The 26,589-nt window shown below is 42.3% G+C and overlaps 1 protein-coding gene across 1 annotated transcript in view; it reads left to right on the top strand.

The window, feature by feature from the left end:
• Positions 1 to 26,589, top strand: part of KDM6A (lysine demethylase 6A) — a gene marked incomplete in the record, with an annotated part of 3,528,619 nt that overhangs the window by 1,291,782 nt on the left and 2,210,248 nt on the right. The window contains 1 exon segment of the mRNA XM_044072373.1: positions 24,064 to 24,098. Within this exon segment, the coding sequence (XP_043928308.1) occupies positions 24,064 to 24,098 (35 nt within the window).

The raw sequence follows: 26,589 nt of genomic DNA, 5'->3' as shown, positions 1-26,589 counted from the left end.
GCAGACCAGCAAGGATCCGGAATCTACTCCAAATTATTTTTGGTACCAAAGAAAACAGGGGACTGGAGACCCATACTGGATCTCAGCTACTTAAACAAGTATGTCAGGAAAACAAAATTCCGGATGGTCACGCTACAGTCCATTTTACCCTTCTTGGGTCAGGACAATTGGATGTGCTCGGTAGATCTTCAGGACGCATACTACCTCATCAAGATGAACAGACGCTCCAAGAGATATCTCCGCTTCAGGCTGGGAGCCAGTCACTACCAGTTCAGGGCCCTGCCCTTTGGTCTCACTACAGCCCCCTGTGTGTTTACCAAATGCATAGCAGTGGTCGCGGCTCACTTGAGACGTCAAGGATTTCAGGTGTTTCCATATTTAGACGACTGGCTCCTTACCGCCACCACCAGACATCAGCTTCTTCTATCCAGGGACTTCACCATCCAATCTTGCCAAGCTCTAGGCATTTCAATAAATTTCGAAAAGTCTGCCTTGTCAATCTATTACCTTTATAGGCACCACCTTAGACACACTCAATCTTTCAGCCAGACTCACAGAGCAGAGAGTGCCAGACATTCGAAAACAAGTTTCCCTTCTCTTACAATGGAACAAAGTCAAAGCCAGACTAGTTTTGAAGTGTTAGGACTCATGGCAGCAGCTATTCCCCTTCTCCCCTTAGCTCGCTTCCACATGAGGATCCTCCAATGGATGCTGTTTACTCAATGGTCCTTTCAACGGCTCCCGATGTCCCATACCATATTGATAACTCAATCATGCAAGAATCAACTGTCTTGGTGGATCACATCACCTCAAGTTCTCCGAGGAAGACCCTTCACTCTCCCCCCCCTCTCCCCAGTCGCCACGTTGACAACAGATGCCTCCCTGATCGGGTGGGGGGGGCATTATCAGGGCAGGACAGTCCAAGGCACGTGGCAACCTTTCGAGTGCCACTTGCACATAAACGTCTTAGAGAAGAGAGCAGTGCTTTTAGCGTTGCAAGCCCTTCACGACTCTCTTCCCACTGGGACTATTGCAATTCAGATGGACAACATGTCCGTAGTGTGGTACATCAGCAAACAAGGCGGAACCAGATCATACCCTTTATGTCGAGAGGCACTCAGACTTTGGCAATGGGCGATCTCTTCTCAGCGTTTTCTGATAGCAACGCACATTCCTGGGAAATCCAACGTTATTGCAGACAAGTTGAGCAGGGCAATTCTCATGCCCCACGAGTGGTCTCTAAAGAAATCAGTTCTAGAAGAAGTATTCCTAAGATGGGGCCAGCCTTGCTGCGATCTTTTTGCTACTCCCCAAAGCAGCAAGTGTCACGACTTCACTCTCTTCCCATTACCAGGCCATCCCTCCAGAGACGCTCTAGTCCACGATTGGCCCCGGGGACTTCTATATGCCTTTCCCCCCTTTCCACTGATATCTTAACTAATTCAGAAAGCCATCGCTTTGAGAGTGACAATGATCCTCATTGCCCCTTACTGGCCTCGACAGATATGGTTTCCGTTTCTTCGTTACCTTTTGGAGCAGCCTTTGCATCTGGACCCAGTACCAGATCTGTTAACCCACCAATCGGGTCAGCTGCACCAATCTCTACCTTCTCTAAACCTCACAGCGTGGTTTCTCCGATTCCAACCTTAGCTAGGCTTCCCTCAATATCTCGCTCGGTCCGAGATCTTGATAGCCTCTCATAAATCTTCTACCCAGAAGATTTATAGTAGCAAATGGAAACGCTTCTCTTTTTAGGCAACATCAAAAGACATAGATCCCTTTACTGCACCTATCCAGTCTATTCTAGACTTTCTAGTAGAACTCTTTCATTTAGGATCATCTGCATCTACCATTAGAGTTCAATTGGCTGCCATATCTAATTTTCATGTTGGTGTTCGGAGTCTAGCATCATGGCTCACAAACTCTGTAAAGCATTTTTAAGGGGCGTATTTCTTCTTAAACCTCCAATCAAAGATCCTCCGCCTCAATGGGATTGGAACTTGGTTCTGGCATCCTTAAACCTTCCCCCCTTCGAACCGGCGGCTTCATGTTCTCTGAAGTTGCTTTCTTGGAAGACACTTTTTCTGGTAGCTATAACTTCAGCGAGAAGGGAATGTGAACTCCATGCTCTGTGCAGTCGTCCTCCTTAGTGTTTCACAAAGATAGGGTATCCCTCCGTACTAATCCATCCTTTTTACCTAAAGTTTCCTCTCAAGTAAACCTAAACCAAATTATTGATCTCCCTGTCTTTTTCCCTAACTATTCAAAGAGGTCAGAACAAAAGCTACATTTTTTTGGATGTTCATCGTCAACTTAGATATTACTTGGACAGGACTAAACAATTCAGGAAATCTGATCAATTGTTTCTGTCGTATGCGGAAGGGAAATTGGGCCTTTCTGTTACTAAAGTATCCCTCTCTAGATGGCTCACCTCTACAATTACCTTCATCTATGAGATCAGACATCAAAAACTACCATCAAGACCCTAGAGCTCATTCAACTAGGGCATTAGCTACATCCGTAGCTTTTCAGGATAGGCTGCCTATTGATTCAATTTGTTCTGCAGCTACTTGGGCTTCTCCCCATACCTTCATTTCTCATAAGTTGGACTTGGCCTCTAGGGACCAAGCCAACTTTGGTTCCACTGTACTCAAGAGTCTGTTCCGATAGGCCACCCGGGATAAGGTGCTAGGGACGCGGTCCCATCCAGCAAGAATGAAGGCGAGATAGACAACTTAACATTAAGAAGTTGTGTACCTACCATAACGTTCCATGTTAGTTGTCTTCTTCTCGCCTTCTTTCTTGCGTCCCACCCTCCTTCCCCCCAAGCCTGGACAGACCGACAGGAATTCAGTGTGTGTTCTTCCTCTGGAAGTCGTCATTCCCACACGTTCTTCCACCTCCTTTTCTCCTTTCTTAGGTCTGCGATACCTTTCACGCAGGTTGTTTTGAGGTGGGTTTCCCTTCTCCATTCTTTGGAGACTAGGGTTGCTTGGTATAGCTATCAAACGAGATCTGAGTAGTTACCGCCTAGCATTGTGGGATATAGGGGAGACTCGAGCCGGTGGAATTAGCTCTCGAGCTTTAGTATTGGCCGAGTCGGAGCCGAGGATCGGCTCTGAACCCATCCAGCAAGAAAGAAGGTGAGAAGAAGACAACTAACATGGAACGTTATGATAGGTACATAACTTCTTCTTATGTTGATTCCCGACTGTGTGGAAAATAAAGAATTACAGGATTTAATGCATTCTGCCGAACAAGTTGGAAAGCATACTTTGCAATGTGGTTTTGATTCGTTAGAGGCCTCTTGCAAGGACTGCTGTTACTGGGTCTGTAATCAGAAGGCATGCTTGGCTTAAGGAGCAATTTTTGCCTGATCATGTTAAAGCTATATTGTTGGATGCTCCTTTAAATCAGGACCGCCCGTTTGGCAACAAGGCTGAGGAAGTTCTAAAAAAGATGGAAGATAAAGCTAAATCTATGCAAACTGTTATAGATTTTTTACAAGTTCAGCCTCCTAGATTTAGTTGGCACTGGCACTCTAAGAATTGGTCCTTTCCAGCCCCTTCCAGGTCTTCTCAAGCCAAACCCAGACACAGCAAAAACTCCAGGTTTCAGTCCCAGGGGACTCTTAAAGCTAAGCAGTGGGGGGCCTCCACTTCCAAGTCTGGGAATAAGACTCTCACCTATGGTAAACTGTTTCAATGACTTCCTTTTAAAAATTTCCAAGTAATTATCAACTGACTGCCCCTTTGGGGGGGAAGATTGCTCTTAATGCAGAGAATTGGGAACTCATTACCCAGGACAAATGGGTTTTACATGTAGTGTCCCAGGGATACAGCTTTCACTTCCACACGTTGCCAACACCAAGTGGGTGACCGGACCTACCCCCAAATCAGTAGTCAGAGGCCCAAAGACAAGTACTTTCTCTCTTAAGCATGGGGGCTATTCACCTGGTATTATTCACTTGGTACCAGAAGAGGAAAAATGACAAGGTTTCTACTCGCGACTTTTCCTGGTAGCCAGAAAAGACAATTCATGGCGTCCTATCCTGGACCTGTCTACTCTAAACACCTTTTTGGAGATTCCAAAATTCAAGATGCAGACTCTTCAATTATTTCCTATGCTAGGCAAAGATGCCTGATTGGCAACACTAGATTTAAAAGAAGCATACCTGCACATCCCAATCAGGGAATCTTGCAGAAAATACCTACGCTTTAAAGCAGGCTATACGCAGTATCTGTTCTCTGCGCTGCTCTTTGGCTTATCTACTGCGCCCTGGGTATTCACAAAGTGCCTAGCTCCAGTTATTGCATTTTGCAGGCAAAGAAATATTCAAATATACTCATACCTGTACAATTGTCTAATTCAGGCAGAAAGCCAGGATATACTTTTGAATCCTCTGGCCTTTGTAAAAAGGGTTCTAACTTGTCTGGGGAACACCATAAACGAAAAGAAATCACACCTAGTACCCTGTCAAGTAATATTCCTGGGAGCAAGCTTGAATACAGATGCTTACCTCACGCCACTAAAGTAAATACATTTGACAACCTACTTCAAATAAGTGGCCACAAAAACCCTGCTATCTGCAAGACAAATACTGCAAGCCTTTGGGTTCATGGCCTCCTGCATTCTTCTAATTCCATATGCAAGACTGCATATGAGGAAACTACAGTGGTATCTAAAAAGCCTATGGTGTCAACATTCTCAAGACCTAGAAGCAATGATTCCTATCATACATTGCCTATGCCTAGAGTTCCTTTGGTGGGCAGAGGCCTGCCACCAAAACAAGGGACTACCGTTCACACTACACCCTGCTGCCCAAACCGTAACAGACGCATCAGACTATGCATGGGGCCTCACCTGGTGGGGGAAGTGCATTCAGGGCAAATGGAACCCAAGTCAAAAGCACCTGCATATCAATCAAAAAGAAATGTTAGCTGTACAGAATGCTCAGACAGCCTTCAAGGACCACATTCTTCCAGGACAATTAATGGTAAAGATGGGTAACACCACTGTTGTGTTACATAAACAGGCAGGGGGGGGGGGGCACACATTCTTAACCCCTCAGCAGACTAGCCTTGGCATTGTGGAGCACAACCCTGAGCTACCAAGTGCATCTACAAGCTCAGTTCCTGCCAGGAAAACTAAATACACTGGCAGACGGATTAAGCAGAACCCTCATAGAACCTCATAGAACCACACTAGTGGAAACTGGAACCAAGGATTTTCAACATATTGACAAGCAAATGGGGGAGCCCAGATATAGACCTGTTTGCCTCCCCCCAGAACTATGAATTGGACAAATTTTGCACAAGGACTCCCCCACAAACAAGCTTAGAAAGTGGATGCTCTGTCCTTCAGCTGGAAAAACCAGTTTATGCCTTTCCTCCTCTGCATCTGCTCTCCAAAGTACTACTAAAGAAACGAGACAAACCAAGGACGATTTTGATTGCTCCAGACTGGCCACGCCAACACTGGTACCCCCTCTTGCACAGTGTGTCACTGTTGGCCCCATGGCACCTGCCTTAGACTCCTACCCTATTGTCTCAGCAGGAGAACCAGATTCTGCACCCTCAGCTTCAAACACTGAACCTAGCAGCCTGGCTAATTACCTGATCTCTCCTTTACCATCCCTCAGTTAACCAGTGATGGATATCATTTTCAAAGCTAGAAGGCCTAGTACTAGAAAATCTTATGCTGAAAAATGGAAAACATTCTGTGCCTGGAACCAATCTCAAGGTATGAGCACAGCAGTGCCCAATTTACCTCAGATTTTACAATACTTAACTGAGATGCTTCACAAGGGCCTGTCTTTCTCCTCCATCAAAATTCACGCCTCGGCCATTTCAGCTAGTTTTAAAACAGAACTTCCCCTCTTTTCTCATCCACTGCTCAAGCAGTTCCTCAGAGGGGCCACAAAATTACTACCACCCAAGAGAGCTCCAACTCCAGCCTGGGACCTTAACTTTGTATTGGAGAAACTCGCTCTTCCTCCCTTCTAGCCAGTTGCTACTGCAGACTTAAAATTCCTTTCTTGGAAAACAGCTTTCCTTTTAGCAATCACTTCAGCAAGAAGGGTATCTGAATTACAGGCCCTTATGGCAGTGGAGCCTTTCATCATCATTCAAGCAGACAGGGTGTCCCTCAGGACTAGTCCTTCCTTCATACCCAAGGTGGTATCCAGTGTGGCCCTTAATCAGTGCATTCATTTGCCAACCATCTTTCTGAATCCACAGAGCAAAGGGGAACGGATACTGCACTCCTTTGATGTGCACAGACAACTTAAATTCTACTTCTGCTGCTGGCATTTGCTGCAGGGGCAGAGGGAATGGCTATTTCAAAGCAAACCATTTCCAAATGGATAGGCCATTGCATTCATTTCTGCTACAAGCACCATGGAAAACCTATCCCACAGGGGATCAGACCCCACTCAACCAGGGCTGCATCTACCACTGCAACCTTTCTCAGAGGCACCCCTACCAGGGACATCCTAGAAGCTGCTACCTGGAGTTCTGTACATACTTTCACCAAGCATTACCATCTGCCAGTTTTCTCTAAATCTAGAGCTGGCTTTGCCACTGCAGTCTTGCAGGGCCTTGTAGCTGGTCCTCATGCTGTCTAAATTCCACATCCCATCCTTAGCTTTGGGAATCTACCCAAATGTGATGACTGCAACAGTAAAACATGAAGAACATAGTACAGTTGTGTACACTTAACATAAATGTAGATGTTGGTGTATTCACTCTTGCAGTCCTGGTTACCCTCCCTTCAGCCCCTTTACTTCTTTTGGCTGTACCTCTACTCTACTATGCTCAAAAGCTTTTTGGTGTATTTGCTTTTTTGTTGGAGGTATAACCTTGCATATTTATAGATTTAATTGCTTCCCATTAGGGGGGCACCCGACATCTGGGGCAAGAACTGATGTAATGGTGTCGGCTGCATGTTTTATATCCCTGATGACCTGACATCACGGAAGAAGGGACAGCAGCCGACGCTGGACCCAAGACTTTGTTAATCAGGTCGACTGAGGGCTACTGTAAACAGTTAACCCAAATGTGATGACTGCAACAGTGAATACACTCGAACATCTACATTTATGGTAAGTGTACACAACTGTACTTTTCTTGTTGCTTGGCAGTCACTATTAAAAGTATGCCTGACTAATACTGTACCCTATACTGTTTGGTTTGACTTGTTCTTTGGTTTGACTTGTTCTTTGGTTGGCAAGAGAGGAAATTAATTTCCATCTTCCTAAATACTCTAAAAACATAAGGTATGTTTCTTGGGGGGGTGGGTCAGAGAAAGTTCAACACCTGAAAATTGGAGTGCATTTCTTCGAGTTTTTTTCTGGTTGCTTGACAGTTCTGGTTGCTTGAGGTCCGGTTAACAGAGTTCACTATATCCTCTCTACTTCTGTTTTATTGCATTAATGTCTATGTACAGTCCTAATTACTGTGATTTATTGAATCAAACTTCAGCACAGGCAGAACAATTTCTTTCATTGATCTTAATAAAGCTGTCCATGTCTATTAAGTAGAGCAGCTCTTCTCTTTGATAATGTTCTAAACCAGGGGCATGTGGGCATTCTACAGAAAATTCCAGAGTATCTTCTGTGCAGCATTCTCTTCAGTTTCATCGTGTATTGCTCTTTCATATGGGAACTCAGTGGCCTATCACTCCACAACATTGACTGCGTCAGAGTTGCCACAATTTCCTGTTCCTTCCTTGCTGTACAACTCTAACTGAACTTTTGTACTGGTTTCAAATAGAAGGCTTCAAAGTATCTTCATATGGTAACTGATGAGATGTTTTCTACTCCACTACTTTCTCCATAGTGTGGGGATCCATTGCTGTATCTTGCTGTGATGTTAGATTTTCTACACTAATACTTTCATTTCGCAGGTAATCCCATAACCTCGGAGATGAAGTTATTCAATCTCGCCGTTCATTCATCACTGATGGGTTTGAAGCCGATCCTTGGCTCCGACACGGCCGACTAGCAAGCTCAAAGTGCTCCAGTAGCTCGAGACCCCACCCCTTATCCCGTAATGCACTGCTGGAATTACCTCAGATCTAGTTTGCCGCGGCACGAATCTCTTGGTTTCCCATTTGGCTCGAGACTTTATTGGGAGTTTTTCAACTTTCAGTAAGTCATATTTTTTTATTTTTATATACCTTGTTCTATTCTTAATAGCAGATGTACTAGCTAGTAGATAGTAGTTTTTCTGTGTTTATACCCCTTCCCTCGGTATTATCTATCTTGCCTTCGACCTTAGGATCCCTTCTTTAGTGATTAGTCAGTGTTCCCTTTTTGGGACTATTATTTTTGGATCTCTTATTACTGTTTATAATTTAGTTGCCAGTGCCCCTTTTGGGCTGTGTGTGTGTTCGTGTGAGTTACTTAGTTGAAAACAGCTCATAGTTAAATAGTGTGCTTGAGTTGTGTGATGTCTGAAGAAAAAGACAAACATTCAAAGTCTGGGTTTAAAAAATACCCAGACTGCAGACATAAAATATCAGGCACAGATGCCCATGTGCAGTGTGTTTACTGCTTGGGGGTGAGGTACATCTGCAAGAGTCTTGCAGTAAATGTCACTCCTTTTCCACAAGAGTGTTAGCAGAAAGGAAGAGGAAATAGATTGATAGGGGTGTCATCAAACACCCCTTTTCTGAGGCATTGTTGGACCAGGATGGAGCCAGTAAATCATCTAAATCTTGTAAGTCTTCCACTGATTCTAGATCCAAAAAAGGAAAAAGGTCAGTGTGTGGTGACTTTGGCTCCACTGCCTTCGGAGCTGACAGTCTGCTTTTTTTCAGAACCGGGGCACAGCTTTGGAACCGGTGGCCGAAAAACCTCCATCCATATTGCTCCAGTCGGCTCCATCTGTCCACTCTTCGAGGTCCTTTGTCAGCCTATCTGATCTGGATATGGACCGGCTGGTTCAGAAACTCTTAAAGGCACCAGGCCTAGTTAAATTGCTGTCTGCTCAGACACAACCGTCAGAGCCAAAGAGCACTACCTTTGAATTGTCTGCTCCTCCTCCAAGCCATACCGGACCTTCGGAGCCAGAGGAGGCCGACCTGATGATTGTGGATCCTTTGGAGCCGACAACTGCTCCAGTGTCATCGGCTCCATCTGCTCGGACGTTCTTGGCGCCGACCGGGGACTCGAGGAGCCGACTCTCCAGTCGGGTCTTGGGAGGATAGCCACTCCAACTTGTCGGTGCCGACTCTTCCTCTTGGCTCGGGTGAGCTCGGCTCCTACCCCGGAAACGTCAACCACCACTCTCTGCCTTCCGCGTGAAAGAATCTCTGTTCTTCACCAACACATTATGTCCTTGATATCAAAGAACAGAGCACCAGCAGCAGAGATATTGAAAGTTCTAGGATTGATGGCGGCAGCTTTTGTAGCAATCCCGTTAGCAAGGATGCATATAAGAATCCTTCAATGGCTTCTATTCACGCAGTGGTCTTACCAAGAACTTCCAGTGAGTCACATGACCCTGATAACGAATTCCTGCAAAGAGGAGCTTCAGTGGTGATTGAAGTCTCTTCATGTCACAATGGAGTGTCCTTTCATGCTCCCCCCTCCATTTGCCACACTGACCACGGACGGTTCCCTGATAGGGGGGGCTTTTTCAGGGAAAGACTGCCCGAGGCACATGGACAGATTAAGAATCACACAATACAGACTGACAACATGTCAGTGGTCTGGTATCTGAACAAACAAGGTGGGACCAAGTCTTATCCCCTTTGCCGAGAAGCCCTTCAGAGTATGGCAGTGGGCACTGTCATCCCAGCGCTTTCTGTTGGCAACGCATATCCAGGGCAAATTCACCGTCATAGGGACAGACTGAGCAGAGCAATCTTATTGCCCCACGAATGGTCCCTCGAAAAAGAGATTGTGGACAGGATCTTCTGCAAATGGGCCAGCCTTCCTGTGACCTGTTCGCCAGTCACATCAACAGCAAATGCAGAAGCTATTTTGCCCTGATTCCCATGCCAGGTCACTCCCCGAGGGATGCTTTTGTCCACAATTGGCCCCTGGGTCTCTTCTGTGCATTTCCACCAATTCCCCTGATACCCAAATTCTTACAGAAAGCAAAGTCGCTGGGACAGACCATCCTTATACTCCCTCATTGGCTTCGGCAGATTTGGTTCCCATTTCTTTACCATCATATTCTGGAAGATCCATGGATCCTGGATCCAGTTCCGGACTTGACACATCCGTCAGGGGATCTTCACCCATCATTGCAGACACTGAAGCTAACCGCTTGGCTGCTCCAATTCCCCACATAGCCAGACTCTGTAATCTTTCCCATGACACTAGTCAGCTTTTGTTGGCTTCCCATAAACCTTACACCAGAAAATTGTATCTTATTAAGTTGAAGAGATTTTCCATTTGGGCTTCTTCCCACAACATTGACCCTTATCAAGTGCCATTGTCTTCTGTCTTACAATTCTTGACAGAAATCTTCAACAAAGAAGCAGCGGTGGCTACGGTGCGAGTACAATTAGCTGCTATATCTAATTTCCATCTAGGAATTGATGGTTTGAATATTATGGCTCACCAACCGTCTAAGGCTTTTCTAAAAGGTTCCTTTCACATAATAAGGCCTGCAGTGAAGACACCTTATTCCCCCTGGAATTTGAAGTTTATCATCTCGTATCATTCTTCCTCCTTTTGAGCCTGCATCATCTTGTGAACAAATATTTTTGTCGTGGAAAACTTGTCTTAGTAGCCATCACTTCAGCCCGTAGAGTGTCAGAGTTCCAAGCTCTTTCCATCAAGCCCCCTTACATGGTCTTCCATACTGACAGAGTATCTCTCAGGACAAATCCATCCTTTCTGCCCAAAGTATGTTCTGAGGTTAACATTAATCAAGTCATTGAGTTGCCCTTTTTCTTCCCTAATCATACCAACAAATTGGAATACATGTTGCATAAACTCAATGTTCATAGACAAGTTAGATTTTATTTGGATGGAGCAAAAGACATTAGGAAGTCAGATCAGCACTTTGTGTCTTTTTCTGAGACCAGGAAAGGTAAACCAGTTGCTAAAACAACCGTAAGTGACTGATTGTGTCACCTATACATATGCTTGTCATAATATGCCCTTGACTAGTAAGGTAAATGCTCATTCAATCAGAGCAGTTTCTACCTCGTCAGCCTTTCAAGCCAAATTGCCTTTGGATAACATCTGTGCAGCAGCCACATGGTCTAAACCTCACGCTTTTATAACTCATTACAAAGTGGATAAGGCCTCCAGGGACAGGGCTTCATTTGGTTCTACGGTTCTGAAGAGTGTACTTCCATGAGCCACCCAATATCAGGGTGCTAGGGATGCTACCCATTAGTGATGAATGAACGGCGAGATTGAAAAACTTAACATAAAGAAGTTATGTACTCACCATAACGTTCCATGTGAGTTGTTCCATCTCGCCTTCATTCTCACGTCCTTCCCTCCTTCCCCGTCCTGGCTGGAAGTTGACCTGGAGGCTGTTTTCATCCTGTTTTTTCAATGTGTATTCATTCCTAGGCAGAATAATTATTGTACAATTATATGGTACGCAGCAAACAAGATCTGAGGTAATTCCAGGAGTGCATTATGGGATAAGGGGTGTGGTCTCGAGCTACTGGAGAACTTTGAACTAGCTAGTTGGAGCCGAGGATCGGCTCCGAACCCATCAGTGATGAATGAAGGCGAGATGGAACAACTCACATGGAATGTTATGGTGAGTACCTAACTTATTTTTTCTGCTTCTTTAACTTGTCCATTACTAATCTTTTCTACTTTTCCTCAGTTTTCTTATTTTTTTGTTTTGTAATATTTTCCATATCCAGATGCCTTTGCCTGTATTTCTCGTCAGATGTCTTATGTGATGCTCTTTTTTTTGTATTTATTAGTTTTGCTTTCTTCTTTGCATAAAATATTGCAGCATGTTAAATTTTTCTTTCCCCTGTCCATATTTGTTCAGATGTATTTTTCCAACTTGTACTTCACTAATCTTGTTTTCTACGTTCCCTCTTTGGGATCTTATTTTTTTATATTGTGAAGTGTTCCATATCTGGATGCTTTTGTCTATATTTCTCTTTGAATGTGTTTGGGACTGCTTTTTTTGCATAGACTAATTTGACTTTTTTTTCTTTGCATAAGTATTGCACCATATCAGGTCTCTTTCCCATATCCATATTTCTTTTTATACCTTTTCAAAAATCTCTAGATTTTGTTCTTTACATTTTCGTTCTTCCTCAGTCGGTTTTTTCCAAATGGCGCAAGGTTTCTTGGATCTGTGTAATGTTTTCCTAAATTGGTTGTATTAATGAACACATTGGAAGCTGCTGACAATTTTTCTTTTTTTTTTTTTTTTTTTTTGCGGAAGTATTTTTATTTCCTCTTATTTCTCTATCTTTTTTGTACATCTGTCTGAAAATTATGAGCTTCTTGAATAATGGTAGCAATACATAATATTTTTCTTATCCTCAGTAGTCTACTCTGTCATCTTTATGGCTCTCTTGGCCTACTAATTTTTCCAGTTTTTGTGGACAACTATTAGCATTTACAGCAGGGGGGGGGGCTTCTTCCCCTTGTCCCCTTGTCCCCGGGCTGGCCCCATTGTAGAAATGTTACCCTGTGTTCCTCCATTTTAATTTCTCCCAAGTGTTTTGAGTTTCTAATACCATGACTGGAATGGACCCCATTCCTAAGTCAAAGTATGATTAAAGTTAATGAAATTAGTATTGTTTCAATATTTAATGTTAGCCAGAAATGCTCTTTGCAGTACCCGCAATGTGCCCAGTAATGACTCCTGCAGTTCATATGGAGTCGCATGTATTGGTAACATATCCAAGTATGACTGTAAATTATTTTTTAAAAGACCTGTTGTTCTTACTACTACTACTGGAACTGTCTGGGTATCTCTCTTCCATGTTGCCCTAGTTTCTGCTGCAAATCCTGGTGTTTTTGTCTGTGTTTCTCTGTACGTAAGACACTGTAGTCACTCGGTCTAGTGATTTGAATAATCGGTGCTACTTTTGTCTTTTCATGGACTACTATATCTGGTTTTCCTGCATTTGTGGTTTAAACTCATGGTAATGATGATCCCATGTAATATAAAGTTATTGTTTTCTATGATGCTTTATGGTTCATGTTTCCAATGTTTTTCGGCTGCTTCAATATTATATTTGCACAATCCCCAGTGCATCAATTTTGCTGCATTATGCTTTTTAGTATACATTTCTTCTGCCATCAGTATATCACAACCAGCAGCAAGATTTGTAACCGTTTCCAATTCTGTTTTACAAAACCTACATTTGTCTGTTTCTCACATGTTCAATCGACTTTGTAAACCAATGTGTACGTAGTCTACTATTTTGAGCCGCCAATATTAACCTTTTGTCTTTTGGTTTTAATTCACCTTTCCTTTACCATTCCTGTGTCTGATCCTGATCAACTGAGTTTGTTCCAAGAGTTTCCTATACTTGTAACTATATTTATGCATTTTCCATATTTCTTGCCTTTGCATCTGATCCTTCATCTTTTCTTCTCTCTCTAGTTTTTTGGCACATTCAGCTACTGATAGAGTTTTATCTACTTCTGCTTTGATTTCAATTCCTGCTTGACGCCGATATGCTTCGGCTATACTAAGCCGTAAGATCATCTTAGACTTGTTCTCCTTATGTTTCAAAAGTTTCCCCATGAGAAAGATACAGTGGTGTCTGAAGTCTCTCTGGTCCCAGCACCAACACCCATCTTTTCAGATCCCAGTTCTGGGATTTGTAAGAAGAGAAATGATTTGGTCCACAGGACCACTTCAAGTTGTTACAGACAATAGCAGAGTGATATGGTACATAAACAAGTAAGAGGGAACCAGGTCTTTCTCCTTGTGTAGACCAACTATATTAGCATGGGATATAGCTTTACAGCACATTTTTACTCCACAGGCTTCCTACATTCTGTCTGAGCAAAACTGTTGGCAGATAAGCTGAGCAGGACAAAGGCAAACCCTCTTAATTAGGTCGGGGGGGGGGGTCTTCAAAGATTCGACCCATCTTTGGGAATTCCTCAGGTAGACCCCTTTTCATCCTCTCTAAACAATTAGCTGACAGAAATCCACTCCAGTACGCTATGCAAGAATGCCTGGAAAATAGCGTTCTTTTCTTTTCGTCAGACGGGAATGTTTCCTGTATGCCTTTCCAGTCTTGCTACTGATATCCAGGTTACTATTGAAGATTTGGAAGGATTCCCCAAGGATCATTATGATAATTCACTTCTTGTCTAGGTAGCGATGATTCTTTTGGAATTTGCCAGGGGCAATTACCACAAGTTTGTCACAGACTTGATCTACACCTACAAACAACATAGATGTTTGATGCATCCTGACCACAAACAAGTTCAACTGTGACTGTATGTTAGGGTCTTAAATACTTTTTAGGGATATGTTTACTGAGGATGTGTAGCAGGTAGTAATGGAGGCAAGGAAGCCTGCTACTATAAAATTGTGTATTAGTAAATGGAAAAGGTTCTCTAGTTGGTGCCAGCAGCATAACCAACACCCATTCAGGGCTAGTGTGTCTCTGGTTTTGCAGTGTTTGTCAGTTAATTTGCTGTGTGCTGTTATTCGTCTGAGGTTCATCTGTCAGCCATTTCAACATGTCTTACCTTGGATTCACCACTTAGAGCATTACCATGTTAAAATGTTTTTGAAAGGGATATTTCGTAAGATATTTCCAAGAAAACTGGTGTCTCCTCCATGGGATCTTAATTTTGTGCTACAGAAGCTAATACTTGGTCCATTTGATCCAGCTCATCTGGATGACTTGAGGTTCATAACATGAAAAACAGTTTTACTGACTGCTCTGACCTTTGCAAGAAGAGTATCTGAGTTCAAAGATCTTAAGGTGGGTCAGCCTTCTTCCATTTTCCAACAGAGTTTCCTTGAACTAATCCTCTCTCTATGCCTAAAATGTTATCCAAGTTTACTTTGTCAATCTCCGTGTTCTTTCCTGAATCCCAAAATGAGGGGAAAGAGTACTTCTTGGCTTGGTCCACAGGGAACTCTGGTATGTTTCATTTGACATTTGTTTACTGTAATAGTCCGACTGGGCAGTGGCCCGTTTTCAGCGTGGGCCTGGGGAGAAATGCTCCATTATATAGAAAAAACAAAATGGTGCAAAATAATACAAAGATTAACTGAACAGAATTGGTACTAAATAAATTTGTCAACAATACTAATGACTTGTCTTATATATATATATATATATATTGTTCTGGCTATAACCTTTTGTTATTCCCACTGTAACAAAGTTATTCTAGGCAGAGTCCAAGCTTATTCTTCCAGAACCATGGCTTCATTTAGGCCTTTTTGGGAAGGGTTGGCCTTGGTGTTCTAGAAGCAGTAATTTGGTCTTCTGTACATACCTTTACAAAGCAGTGCTAGCTAGATTCCTCCCAGGTGTAGGTAAGGCTTTGCTAGGACCATTTTCCAGGAGCTCCATCATCCTCCTTCCAATTCCCAGTTGTTTTAAGTTAAGATAATCTGTCTATATAGCTAAATTTATTGCATCAGTGATTAATATGTGGAGTGTAGTACAGTTGCATAAGTAAACTTACCATAACAGTAGATGTTAGAATGATCACTGCTGCAGTAGCCACTTCCTGCCTCTCCATTCACCTTGTTAGTTTTTTTTTTTTTTAATTCCAGGGCGTAGGCTTTATTTTTTGTTAAGTGCCCTGTCAGGGCTCAGCCACCCCCCCCCCCCCACACACACACACACACACTCTCATTTTGCATGATAACTCAGAAGGGCTTTGCAGCCAGATCTGTCTTTTAGTCAGCTCACCTTGAGATGGTTGCCTACAATGACCTGTATAAAAAAAATGATATTTCCGGATCTCTCCTGCTGTGATCTGATGACCATTTTTTTTTGTGGACTCTAAACTAGTGCCTGGCATGCTTTTTTGCAGGCTTTGCAGTGAGGTGATACATGACTTATAGCTGACGTTGTGCAGAGCATATAGCTAGTACTCATTCCTTGCAAAACGAGTATGCTGACACACTTTGAAATCCTCCCATTTGTCTTCTAGAGCAGTAGATACAAGAACCTTGGCTTTTGGGGGGAAGAATGCTCTGGAAATTGAGGTTTTCCACCATAGGGTAATATGATCACTCTTCTAAGTGCAGGATGGCATGTGTATGTTTGCAGTGGGCACATTCCCTACCATGTGGTAGCGGAGATGATCCTCCTCCCCTCGACTCCAAATTTCATTGCACAACCCAGAGTGAGTAGAGGTGAGTTGATTCTTACCCACTTTGACACTGAAGAGGGTGTGGTTACAGATCCTGAAGTCCTTTAATGCAAAAAGGCCTTTTAGATATTGCCAAGGAGGTTCCAAGTGTTTGATTGGCAAAGTCTTCTCCTTGGGTTTCTTGATTTTTCTCCAGGATCCTTTTATTGTCAAAGATCTCCAGGCTAGGCTATTGGAAGTGATTGAAGCTGCCAGAAATTCTTCCACCTGACAGGTGTTTTGTGCCAGGTGGAAGAGGTTATTGAATTAGATGGACCATTACTTGATAGCACCACAGCGTTGTTGTAGGTGATACTGTCAGGCACCTGCATGAATTTGGCTTCAACTGTACCAGGGTAACGGCTTGTCTCATCTTTCTGCCTCTGACCTTGTGGAGGGCGGGCTTTTGTCAGGTTGTCCTATTAAGGGTGCATTGCATTTCCACCTACTTGTAAAAACTCCTGTGCTTCATAGCATTTAAATTTTGGCAAGCTAACTGATTACTCATAAGTGGTGGATGGAACATGTAGGGTGTTATCACGGTTGTAGAAATACTAACCTTCACTTTTGACATTGTCAGGAGGTGGAGCACATGGATTAGGTAGTAATGTTTTCATGTTAGTATTTTTACTATTAGGGATTCTGGCCAGTCATGGACCAGTCATGTAGGGTCTGTGATGTTAAATGAACCACATAGACCACCTGATTAAAATATATGACTGGATGCTCTCTATTGTATCCCAAGTGCCCTTTTACCCTACATCAGTTATCAGTGTAGTTGTAAAAATCTTGTCATGATTTGCAGAAAATGTGCCATGTTAGTTATTGAGGGCATACTGATGGACTTAAAGGCAGAGTACAGTGCATAATATGTCCTGTATGTCCCCTCAGTGCAGGAAGATTTGGTCAAAAAAATTATAAAGTGGAATGCAAGAGATGACAAGTAATTTGTAAGCCCACCAAGAAAGATCCTCTCATTGATGTTGATCAGTTATAATTGTTTGTGCTGAATTCTGATAAACCTATGAGTATTTGATTTTTTGACCCTGCTGTAGGGGAAGCCATAACCCCTGGAAAAGAGGAAAAAATAAACATTAAATCTGGTGTCAATTTTCATTTTGTTCTCAACAAATGGGTTCGGAACCGACTTGGCCATTGCTAAAGCTTGCAGTAACCAAACCTCTCGAGCTTCTCCATTACCCATAATGCACCTCCCCCAAACACCTTAGATCTAGTTTGCCACTTAAAGCTAACAGATGTGGTTTACCATCTCTCTTGAGCTGTGCAACTTAGATAATAAAATTCATTTTAATTTCTCCTTTTCTGAAATGGCTATGTAGTGTTTATTTCTCATCCTTGTATTTACTTTCTTACATTTTCTGTAGCAGTTGATACCTCTTCGATACTGTTGCTAGTGTCTTTCTCTCTCTATACGACTGTCATAGCCCTTGCATACCATTGTTGGTATTCCCTTGTCCTCTTCTGGTTAAAAAAAAAACAAACAAAAAAAAAACTTTGTCATACTTAACTTTTCTCAGTAGAATTTTTATTTTGCTGTTAGTAGTTGTGTTACTGTTCATTATGGCTGGCAAACCTGCTGGGTTTAAACATTTTTTCTAATTGTGGCCATAAATTGCTAGTTTCCAATGCCCATATGCTTTGTGTTTATTGCCTGGGCCCTCTTCATTTACAAGGGGACTGTTCGATTTGCCATGGCTTCAATTCCCGCGCTCTTACAGAATGCAAGAACAATTTGTTTGTGTTTTTTTGCCGTCTTCCTTTGGAGAAGCCATATCAGCCTTGCCTAAACCTAGGCCTTCATTTTAAATTTATTAAAAATCTTCATTGAATCTTCTAGGAAGTGAAGTTTAAAGGACCTGGTCTCAGTGCCTGGATCCCAAAAATTTGAGTGCACAGAAGCATTGCAACTCGTCAGCATAGAAGGTTTCAACTCTTCCCATCTCTAACCGTGATAGAGTTGGATCAGACACATACCAAATAATCTGATCATACACCAACAAAAGTTGTCGAGGTGCCTTTACTTCCTCACGTCAGGTACTCTTTGCCCATGTATCCAGTCCCTGGCAGGCTCCCATCTCCCTTTTTGTAAAGACTGACGTCACCATCTGTTCACTCGACTCTTTTTTTCCAGAAGCCTCGCAATAGATGATTGTGAGAGTGTGATGAGCAAGATTCTCTCGATGCAGGGGCAGATTGATTTCCCTTTGTTGTCTACCCATCTAGGTCTGGTTGTCTGGCTTTCCACAACACCCCTCTTGCAAATTCCTTCTCTGACACCTTTTGTTGCTTTGGTGTCCCAGAATCCTAGCCGCCTAGCTCCATCAGTCTAGGACAAACCCTTCCAGCGCTCCTGAACAGAGGCTGGACTTGTCTACCTCTGAAGACAGTTGGGGGTGTGCTTATCCCTGCACCAGAGAGCCTTGCTAGACATAACAGAAGATACTTGGGTGCAGGGGATTATTTCCAGCGGTTATATAATGCCCTTTTCCCTTCCGTCTCTAAGAAAAAAATCATGGCATTCTTCCCAATCAGAGGGATCAAGCAGCATTTCAAATTTAAAGGCTGCTAGAAGAGTCATCCAAGAGGTCCCACCAGACCAAATAAGATCTGGAACTTACTGAAGTTTCTTTTTAGTGCCAACAAAGACAGAGGACTTGAGACCAATTTTGGATGTCGCCAATGTAAACAGTTCAGTTCAACAAACCAAATTCTGGATGGTCACGTTCCATTCTACCCTTTTTGGGCAAGGATAACTGGATGTGCTCTATAGGTCTTCAGGACACCTGTTGTATAACAATGAGCAGGTGATCCGGAAGTTACCTAGACTTCGGCTTGGAGCCAGTCATTACCAATTCAGAGTACTTCCCTTCGGACTCACCACAGCCCCAGGATGTTCACCATTTGCATGGCAGTAGTAGCAGCTCATCTCAGACTACAGAGATTTCAGGTGTTTCCCTATCTAGATGACTGGCTCATTACCACTCTGACCAGGCATCAGCTTGTATACGCAAGAGATCAGGTTCTCCAGACTTGCGCTGTTTTGGGGATAACCATAAACTAAAACAAAAAAATATAACCAGCTCAGACTTTGGATTTTATTGGAGCACTTCTCAATAAAAAAATCTGCCATAGTTTCTGTACCACTGCACAGAGTTAAGACAGTAAGATTACAAGTCAGAAGTAATATGGTAAGTACCTCAATCCCAGACTGTCTGGCTCTTTGGACTCTAGGCTTGATAGCTGTGGCAATAACTTTAGTTTCACTAGCCACGTTTCACATGAGGATTCTGCAGTGGATGCTGGCTGCTCAGTGGTCAGTCCTTTATCAACCAGTGTCGTACTAGATAAGATTTACCCAGACGTGCAAAAGAGACCTGAGTTGGTGAATTCAGTCTGACCAAATACTTCAAGGCTGTCCCTTTGTTCCCCAGCAACCCATGGCCATAGTGACCACGGATGCTTCAGATAGGGTTGGAGGGGTATTATCTGGGAAGGACAGTCCAAGGCACGTGGTCGCCTGAGGAGGCCAGTTTGCACACAAAAGTCCTGGAGATGAGAGCAGTGCTGTTAGCATTGCAGGCATTTCAGGATGCTCTCTCCTGTAGGCCAATTGCAATTCAAAAAGATAACATGCCAGTTGTATGGTACTTCAACAAACATGGTGGAACCGGATCCTACCCTTGTGTCGAGAAGCTCTCACGGTATGGCATTGAGCAATCTCTTCCAACCGCTTTCTAGTAACATTACACATTCTGAGGAAATCCAACATGATAGCAGACTGAGCAGGTGCAGTTTTCTTTCTCATGAGTGGTCCCTCAACAAAACAATGGCAGATGAGTTTTCCATTGATGAGGCCAGACTTGCTGCAGGCTCTTTGCCTCTCCCCTAAACAACAAGTGCAGCAACTACTTTGTCCTAATTCTTCCACAAGGGAAGTCACTGAGGGATGCTCTACTCCACGATTGCCCCCACGGTCTTCTCTATGCTTATCCACCAATTCCATTGATTCTGAAATTTCTACAGAAAGTTGCCAGGTTGAAGAGCAAATTAATCCTCATTGCAGTCTATTGGCCTCGATAGATTTGTTTTTCCCTTCCTTTGGCCTCACCTGTTTCAACCTCTGTGGATCCTAAATCAGTCTGCGGACCTCCTGTCTCACCCGACAGGTATGATATATTCAGATATGCCAAACTTCAAGCTGACTGCCAGTAATAGCCAGACAACCCATGCTCTCTTCACTTATTCACTGTATAGTTTTATCTTCCCGTAAGCCATCGACAAGCCAGTAAATGGAAAAGTTTTGTTGTTTGGGCACAACAGCACAGTATGAACCCTTTTCAGCCCCTGTAAATGACATTTTGAACTTTCTAACACATTTGTTTTCTAAACTGTGCTAGTTCCTTAGTTAAAAGTGCATCTGGCAGAAATTTTTTAATTATCACATTGGATTTAATGGTTCTTCTATTGTTTCTCACAAATTGAGCAAGACTTTCTTAAAAGGTACACTCCTCTTAAGGCCTTCTTTTCAGTCTCGCACACAATCCCCTGTTGAACCAGCAGCTACATGTGATCTGAAGTATCTTACATGGAAGACAATTTGCTTGGTTGCCATTACACCTGCAAGATGAATTACCGAGATTCAAGCATTATCCTGTAAGCCCCCATACTTAATTTTGCACAAAGATAGAGTAACCTTATGTACCAATCCATCTTTTCTGCCTAAGGTAGTGTCAGAATCCAATATCAGTTGTGAGAGTGAGTGAGTGAGAGTGAGTGAGAGTGAGTGAGAGTGAGTGAGAGTGAGTGAGAGTGAGTGAGTGAGTGAGTGAGAGTGAGTGAGTGAGTGAGTGAGTGAGTGAGTGAGTGAGTGAGTGAGAGTGAGTGAGAGTGAGTGAGAGTGAGTGAGAGTGAGTGAGAGTGTGAGTGAGAGTGTGAGTGAGAGAGTGAGAGTGAGAGTGAGTGAGAGTGAGTGTGTGTGTGAGAGTGTGTGTGAGAGTGTGTGTGAGAGTGTGTGTGAGAGTGTGTGTGAGAGTGTGTGAGAGAGTGTGTGAGAGAGTGTGTGAGAGAGTGTGTGAGAGAGTGTGTGAGAGAGTGTGTGAGAGAGTGTGTGAGAGAGTGTGTGAGAGAGTGTGTGAGAGAGTGTGTGAGAGTGTGTGAGAGTGAGTGTGAGAGAGTGTGTGAGAGAGTGTGTGAGAGAGTGTGTGAGAGTGTGTGAGAGAGTGTGTGAGAGAGTGTGTGAGAGAGTGTGTGAGAGAGTGTGAGAGAGTGTGTGAGAGAGTGTGTGAGAGAGTGTGTGAGAGTGTGTGAGAGTGTGTGAGAGTGTGTGAGAGAGTGTGTGAGAGAGTGTGTGAGAGAGTGTGTGAGAGAGTGTGTGAGAGTGTGTGTGTGTCATTTTTGGATGTACTTTCTAAATTTTGTAAACTTTTTTGTATTCTCATATTGCTTTACACTGCCCTACCGATATGTGCAGAAGCACAGTAACAGCTGCAAAAACTAAGAGCATAAATTTGCAATAACCATGCGTATACATTAATTGCATGTTTTTTTTACATAAGAAGCAGATGTCTGTCATAATTAATCGACAACACTACATCAGATTACAAGAAGTATGCAATACTGTAATTTTTTAAATTATGACTTAAAAAAGCATGTTGGTGCTGTCATGCAAGTCTGTGAAATATTTCATATTTATAGTGCATCATTTATTAGCTATTTAACCAAATGGGAAGGAAAAATAAGTGGGAGTTTGATGCTTTGCAAAGTGGTGATTATTCCCAGTGCTATGTAGCTTGGTTCTAAATTTGACAGGAGTGCAACAAAAAGTGTCCCACTGTAAGGAGGGAAAGGCTGGCAAGAAAACAGTACATTACTCTGGTCACCTGATGTGAGCTGTCAATCACATGCAGATAATGGGTCAAATTACCCTTAGCTCTTTGACAGCTAGGGAAGGTAATTGTGAAGTGGGAGGGGCGATGCCTTAAACTAGATTTCAGCCTTCACAAAAGAAAGCAAGTTAGCATTTCTAAGAAGCAAGAGCAATAAAAATACACTTTTCATTTCTGTTCTGTAGCATTTGCACTGCTTGTGTTTGAAGTAGTCATTGAAAAAGGGTAACATTTTAACCAAAAGTAGGGGACTTTAAGACAGCAGTGAATGCCTGTTAAGTCAATGAAGTGACAGCAGCTTAAGGGAATAAGTGGCAGATCTGATGCAATTAACAATGCATTCTGGGTTATTTAGAGGCAGAGTAAACAGTCTGAATTATTTCAAAATGCCAGCCCCCCATGTTGTCAGAGTCAGAAATTGCATATAAAAATATCTAAAAAGCTCTAAATAGTCTGAGTGCTGTTAAACTGTAGGAAACACCAAACCATAGGCGGTAACCCATTAAGTACAGAGAAAGTAATTGGGGATCTGGGGACCCAAGTTGATAGCAATCTCTCCTTTGACAACCACATTGCCAAAGTGGTTAGAAAGACCATCTACATAGCCCACCTCATCATGAAAGGATTCACATCTAGATCAAGAGAAGTAATCGTTCCCCTTTATTCATCCCTCATCAGGCCTGTTATAGAATATAATGCCCCTTTTGGGATGTACCTTACTGACACCTGCAGCAATTAGACCCCAAAAGTACCTCACCAGGAGGCTCAAGGGACTCGGGCAGATGCCATATGCTGCTCGGTTAAAAAAAACTCCAGCTCTACTCAGTTGCATACCGCCTACTTCGAGACGATCTATGCCTGACATATAAAGCTATGTCCATTCCAGAATTAATGGACATGCTCCACCTCAGTTAATCTAAATCCCTTAGAATCATACGCTCGAGAGACTTGAACCTCAGCACAAAAATAAATAGAACTTGTTGGAGGGACAGATTCATAACCCAGAGGCTCCCTTCGCTCTGGAATAGAATTCCAATTCATGTTAGGCAGAACACCTCACTGAATCTCTTCAAGAAGAATTTTGAGTGGATGGGGGATCATAGGTTTGTCCCGGGGATTACTTCCGTGTCACTATTAGACAGAGGCACAGTAAACTAAACCTTAAAAAGGGCACAGTATACTCAAATCAAGGGGTGGCGTAAGCCAAACAAAATCGGGCTAGGCTTGTAATTGCCCAAGGGCAGATGGCCTAGTATGAACCTATGAAATAAATGTTTTTTTGAGTCTGAGGGTGCGGTTGTCCTTTAAGAACACCCTGGATACAGGTAGCTAGGGATGCTGCCCACATGTTGGAGATAGAATGAAAATTTGCAGCATTAGATAAAGAAGTTATGTACTTAACATAATGTTCCATCTGTGTTGTCCATTTTCATTCCTTAGCTCCCCTCCAACCAACCCCCATCCTAAGACGTCTGGAGGAAAAAGTGTTTAAGGGATACCTGTATATTGTTTTTATGTATGACTTTGTTGATATGGCTTCTCCATTATCCACGTTCATCTTTACTCTGGTTGAGTAGCAAACAAGCTCTGAGGTAGTTGGGGGAGGTGCTTTATGTGTAAGGGAGAAGCTCAGGAGATCTAGGTACCGTGAGCTTTAGCAACTGCCAAGTCTCAGACGATGGTTCGGATCCGAACCCACTTGAGGAATAATGAAAATGAACGACACAGATGAAACATTCTGGTAAGTACGTAACTTCTTTTTTGTTAAAGGCAATGTTGAAAGGTAATGACTACTTGGATATTTTATGCTCATTTTGGAGGAAAATCCTTAAAATACCACTAACTTGATTTTTTGTTTTATTGCAGTTAAGTTTCACATTGCCCACCTGTATGAAGTCCAGGTAAATGAATTTCACTTACTTTAAAAGAAAGATATCTGATGTATGCATGTAAAAGTGTGATACTTCATTCTGTAGATAAGCCGATAGTATTTGTCACTGTGCTTCATATCGCTGCTTTAAAGTGATTTGCCGATGTTCATACTTTGCAGCATCTGAGGAGTTGAGTCCTGGTATGTATTTTCCTGCCTGTTATTGGTTTAGGTTTTACAAGGGTATTTTTAACTTTTTAGTAAAACCATGGTCCTAAAAAACGTAAGCTATCCTAATGTCACTTCACATTAGGGCTAGCATGTGATGCATTTGTAGACTTTAATGGACGTGTCATTGAGCATGTTTGATCCTGTGACCATTAAAGTCTATGGATGCACAAGATGTGTTCTTTCATCTGATGCTGTGGAGGTTTAAGTTCATAGTTTACACTCCGTGGCATCAACATACCTAAAATGGCAATTGTAAAAGTTTTTTTTTTTAAAGATTAAAGCACAGAAATATTAGTGGATGGGGAGAGCTAGATCGGCAGTTTAAGCACCTCGTAATTTTTTTCTGTAAGCTTGACCAGTATGCAGTTCAGAACATTAAGTTGTGTTTTGTATCCACTAATGGGAACTATGGTGAAAAGTTTATTTTTTGAGTTGAAATTAAAATGCATTTCTTGATTAAGCACTGACTATTCTGTGCTGTGTAGCTTTAGGATAAACTGTTAAGTTTTTATTATGGTTAGCTTGTAGTTTAAGGCGAACAGCAGAATGATTGAATGAGCTAGGTGGCTGCCTTCATTGACAGTGAGAGGCATTTGGCCTGTTCTGTAATGATGACTGTGCATTTTTCTGAGAAAATTGGAAATAGTTCCTGATGTTTGATTTTCTGAGTTACATTGGTAATGTTCTATAGATAAATTGCTGTTAATAGTTTATGGCTTCTATGGTCTACTCTACACCGTACATCTGCAGATTTCCATTGCTTCCTCTCTGCAGGATGTAATTAAAATAGTAGCTATGATGTCTTACTAAAATGTCTAAACTGATTTTATTTATATATATAGTATTACTAAAATGTCTAAACGGATTATATATATATTTATATCTATATATCTATATATATATATATATATATATATATATATGTATGTTTATAAAAAAAACATTGTGTGTACGTAAGATAGCATTTTCACAGAGAATGACTAAATTGGTTACTTATCTTGAATTGCTGAAGTTGGAAGACACCATACAAACATTTATTGCCGTCTGTTCCATGTGTGTGCTGTATGTAATATTGAACAGCATGGGATTGTAACAGTTTCCATGGAGGAAGTCACCAGTTACAAATTTAGAGAACCTTGTGCCTTTACTAAGCAACAGATTCTGCAAGTCTCTATCCACAATAATGGAAACTGTAGTGTTTCCTGGTTTGTGACATTTCAATTTTTCACAATGAAGTATTGTATGGAAATGGTTGACTGCATTTACTAGCAGTTAGAAATCAAGGCTACTGTTCTGTCCCACCAGTGATACATGTGCATCACTGAAGTCTTTCTTTTTGTCTTAATGGTGTTGCTTTTTACTTCTTACCAAGCTGTGTGTTGTGTATGCCTGCTGATTCATACTGCAGCTCTTTTGTGTGGTATGGATTTAAGTACTTGGATGGTAATACTACTTTGTGTTTAAACATTGGTAGCTTTACTTTGACTAATGTAAATGAGGTTTGGTTGGATTCAAAAGAATTTTTAATGGGATAGGAACAATCTAATGCAAGCATCTTCCATAGGTAAGACAAGTAGATAGCCAGAACATGTTGAAACTGAAGACTGTTTGCAGGCCTCCAGCTGGGCTTTGGCCCAGGTTGAAGAGGTTCTGCTGTGCCATTTTGCATGAGCAGGTTTTTGAGGATAGGCCAGGTACTGGAATTTTTTTGTATAATTCAAATGGTAGCTAATAGGACCATTCCTTGAGCTGCAGAGATGCACTCTTGGGAAGTATTGTCCGATTCGAACCCTAGGTCATATTACAGGCCTGTCCTATCTCAGAATAGTGAGTGCTTCTTGGTTCTGTTGTCATCCCAGGAATCTTATCAACCAATCTCCATTTCTCTCGTCTCACACACGCCAAGCAGCGTAGAATAAATATATAAAACCACAAAACAAACAATACACTGAAGCCAGTATAAGAAACCGTCTCCAACACTGGTCTAGATTAAGCACTTTTATTCATTCATTTAATGTATCTTTGATCTTAAGAGATAAAAATACATAATCAGACCTAACCTTTAAAATGGAGTCCTGACATCACATGACCCCTTAAGCCAATCAGTTTTGTGAGCAGCTTGTAAATTGTATCTAAAAACATACTTAATGAAACAAGTAATGTACTCATGCAGTGAAACTCTGAAGCAATAAATTCATCAAAATCATACCACTCCATGCATCGTTTAGTTAGAAGAAGTGTTTTGAACAACATAAAATCGTTTCAGTTGTTGCCCCAACAGGAAGCATTTT

The sequence above is a fragment of the Protopterus annectens genome, chromosome 5.part0 (genome assembly GCF_019279795.1).
Source record: "Protopterus annectens isolate FY-2018-M chromosome 5.part0, PAN1.0, whole genome shotgun sequence".
Lineage (NCBI taxonomy): Eukaryota > Metazoa > Chordata > Ceratodontiformes > Protopteridae > Protopterus > Protopterus annectens.
The sequence above is the reverse complement of the archived record's forward strand: the minus strand, read 5'-3'. Positions and strand labels throughout refer to the sequence as shown.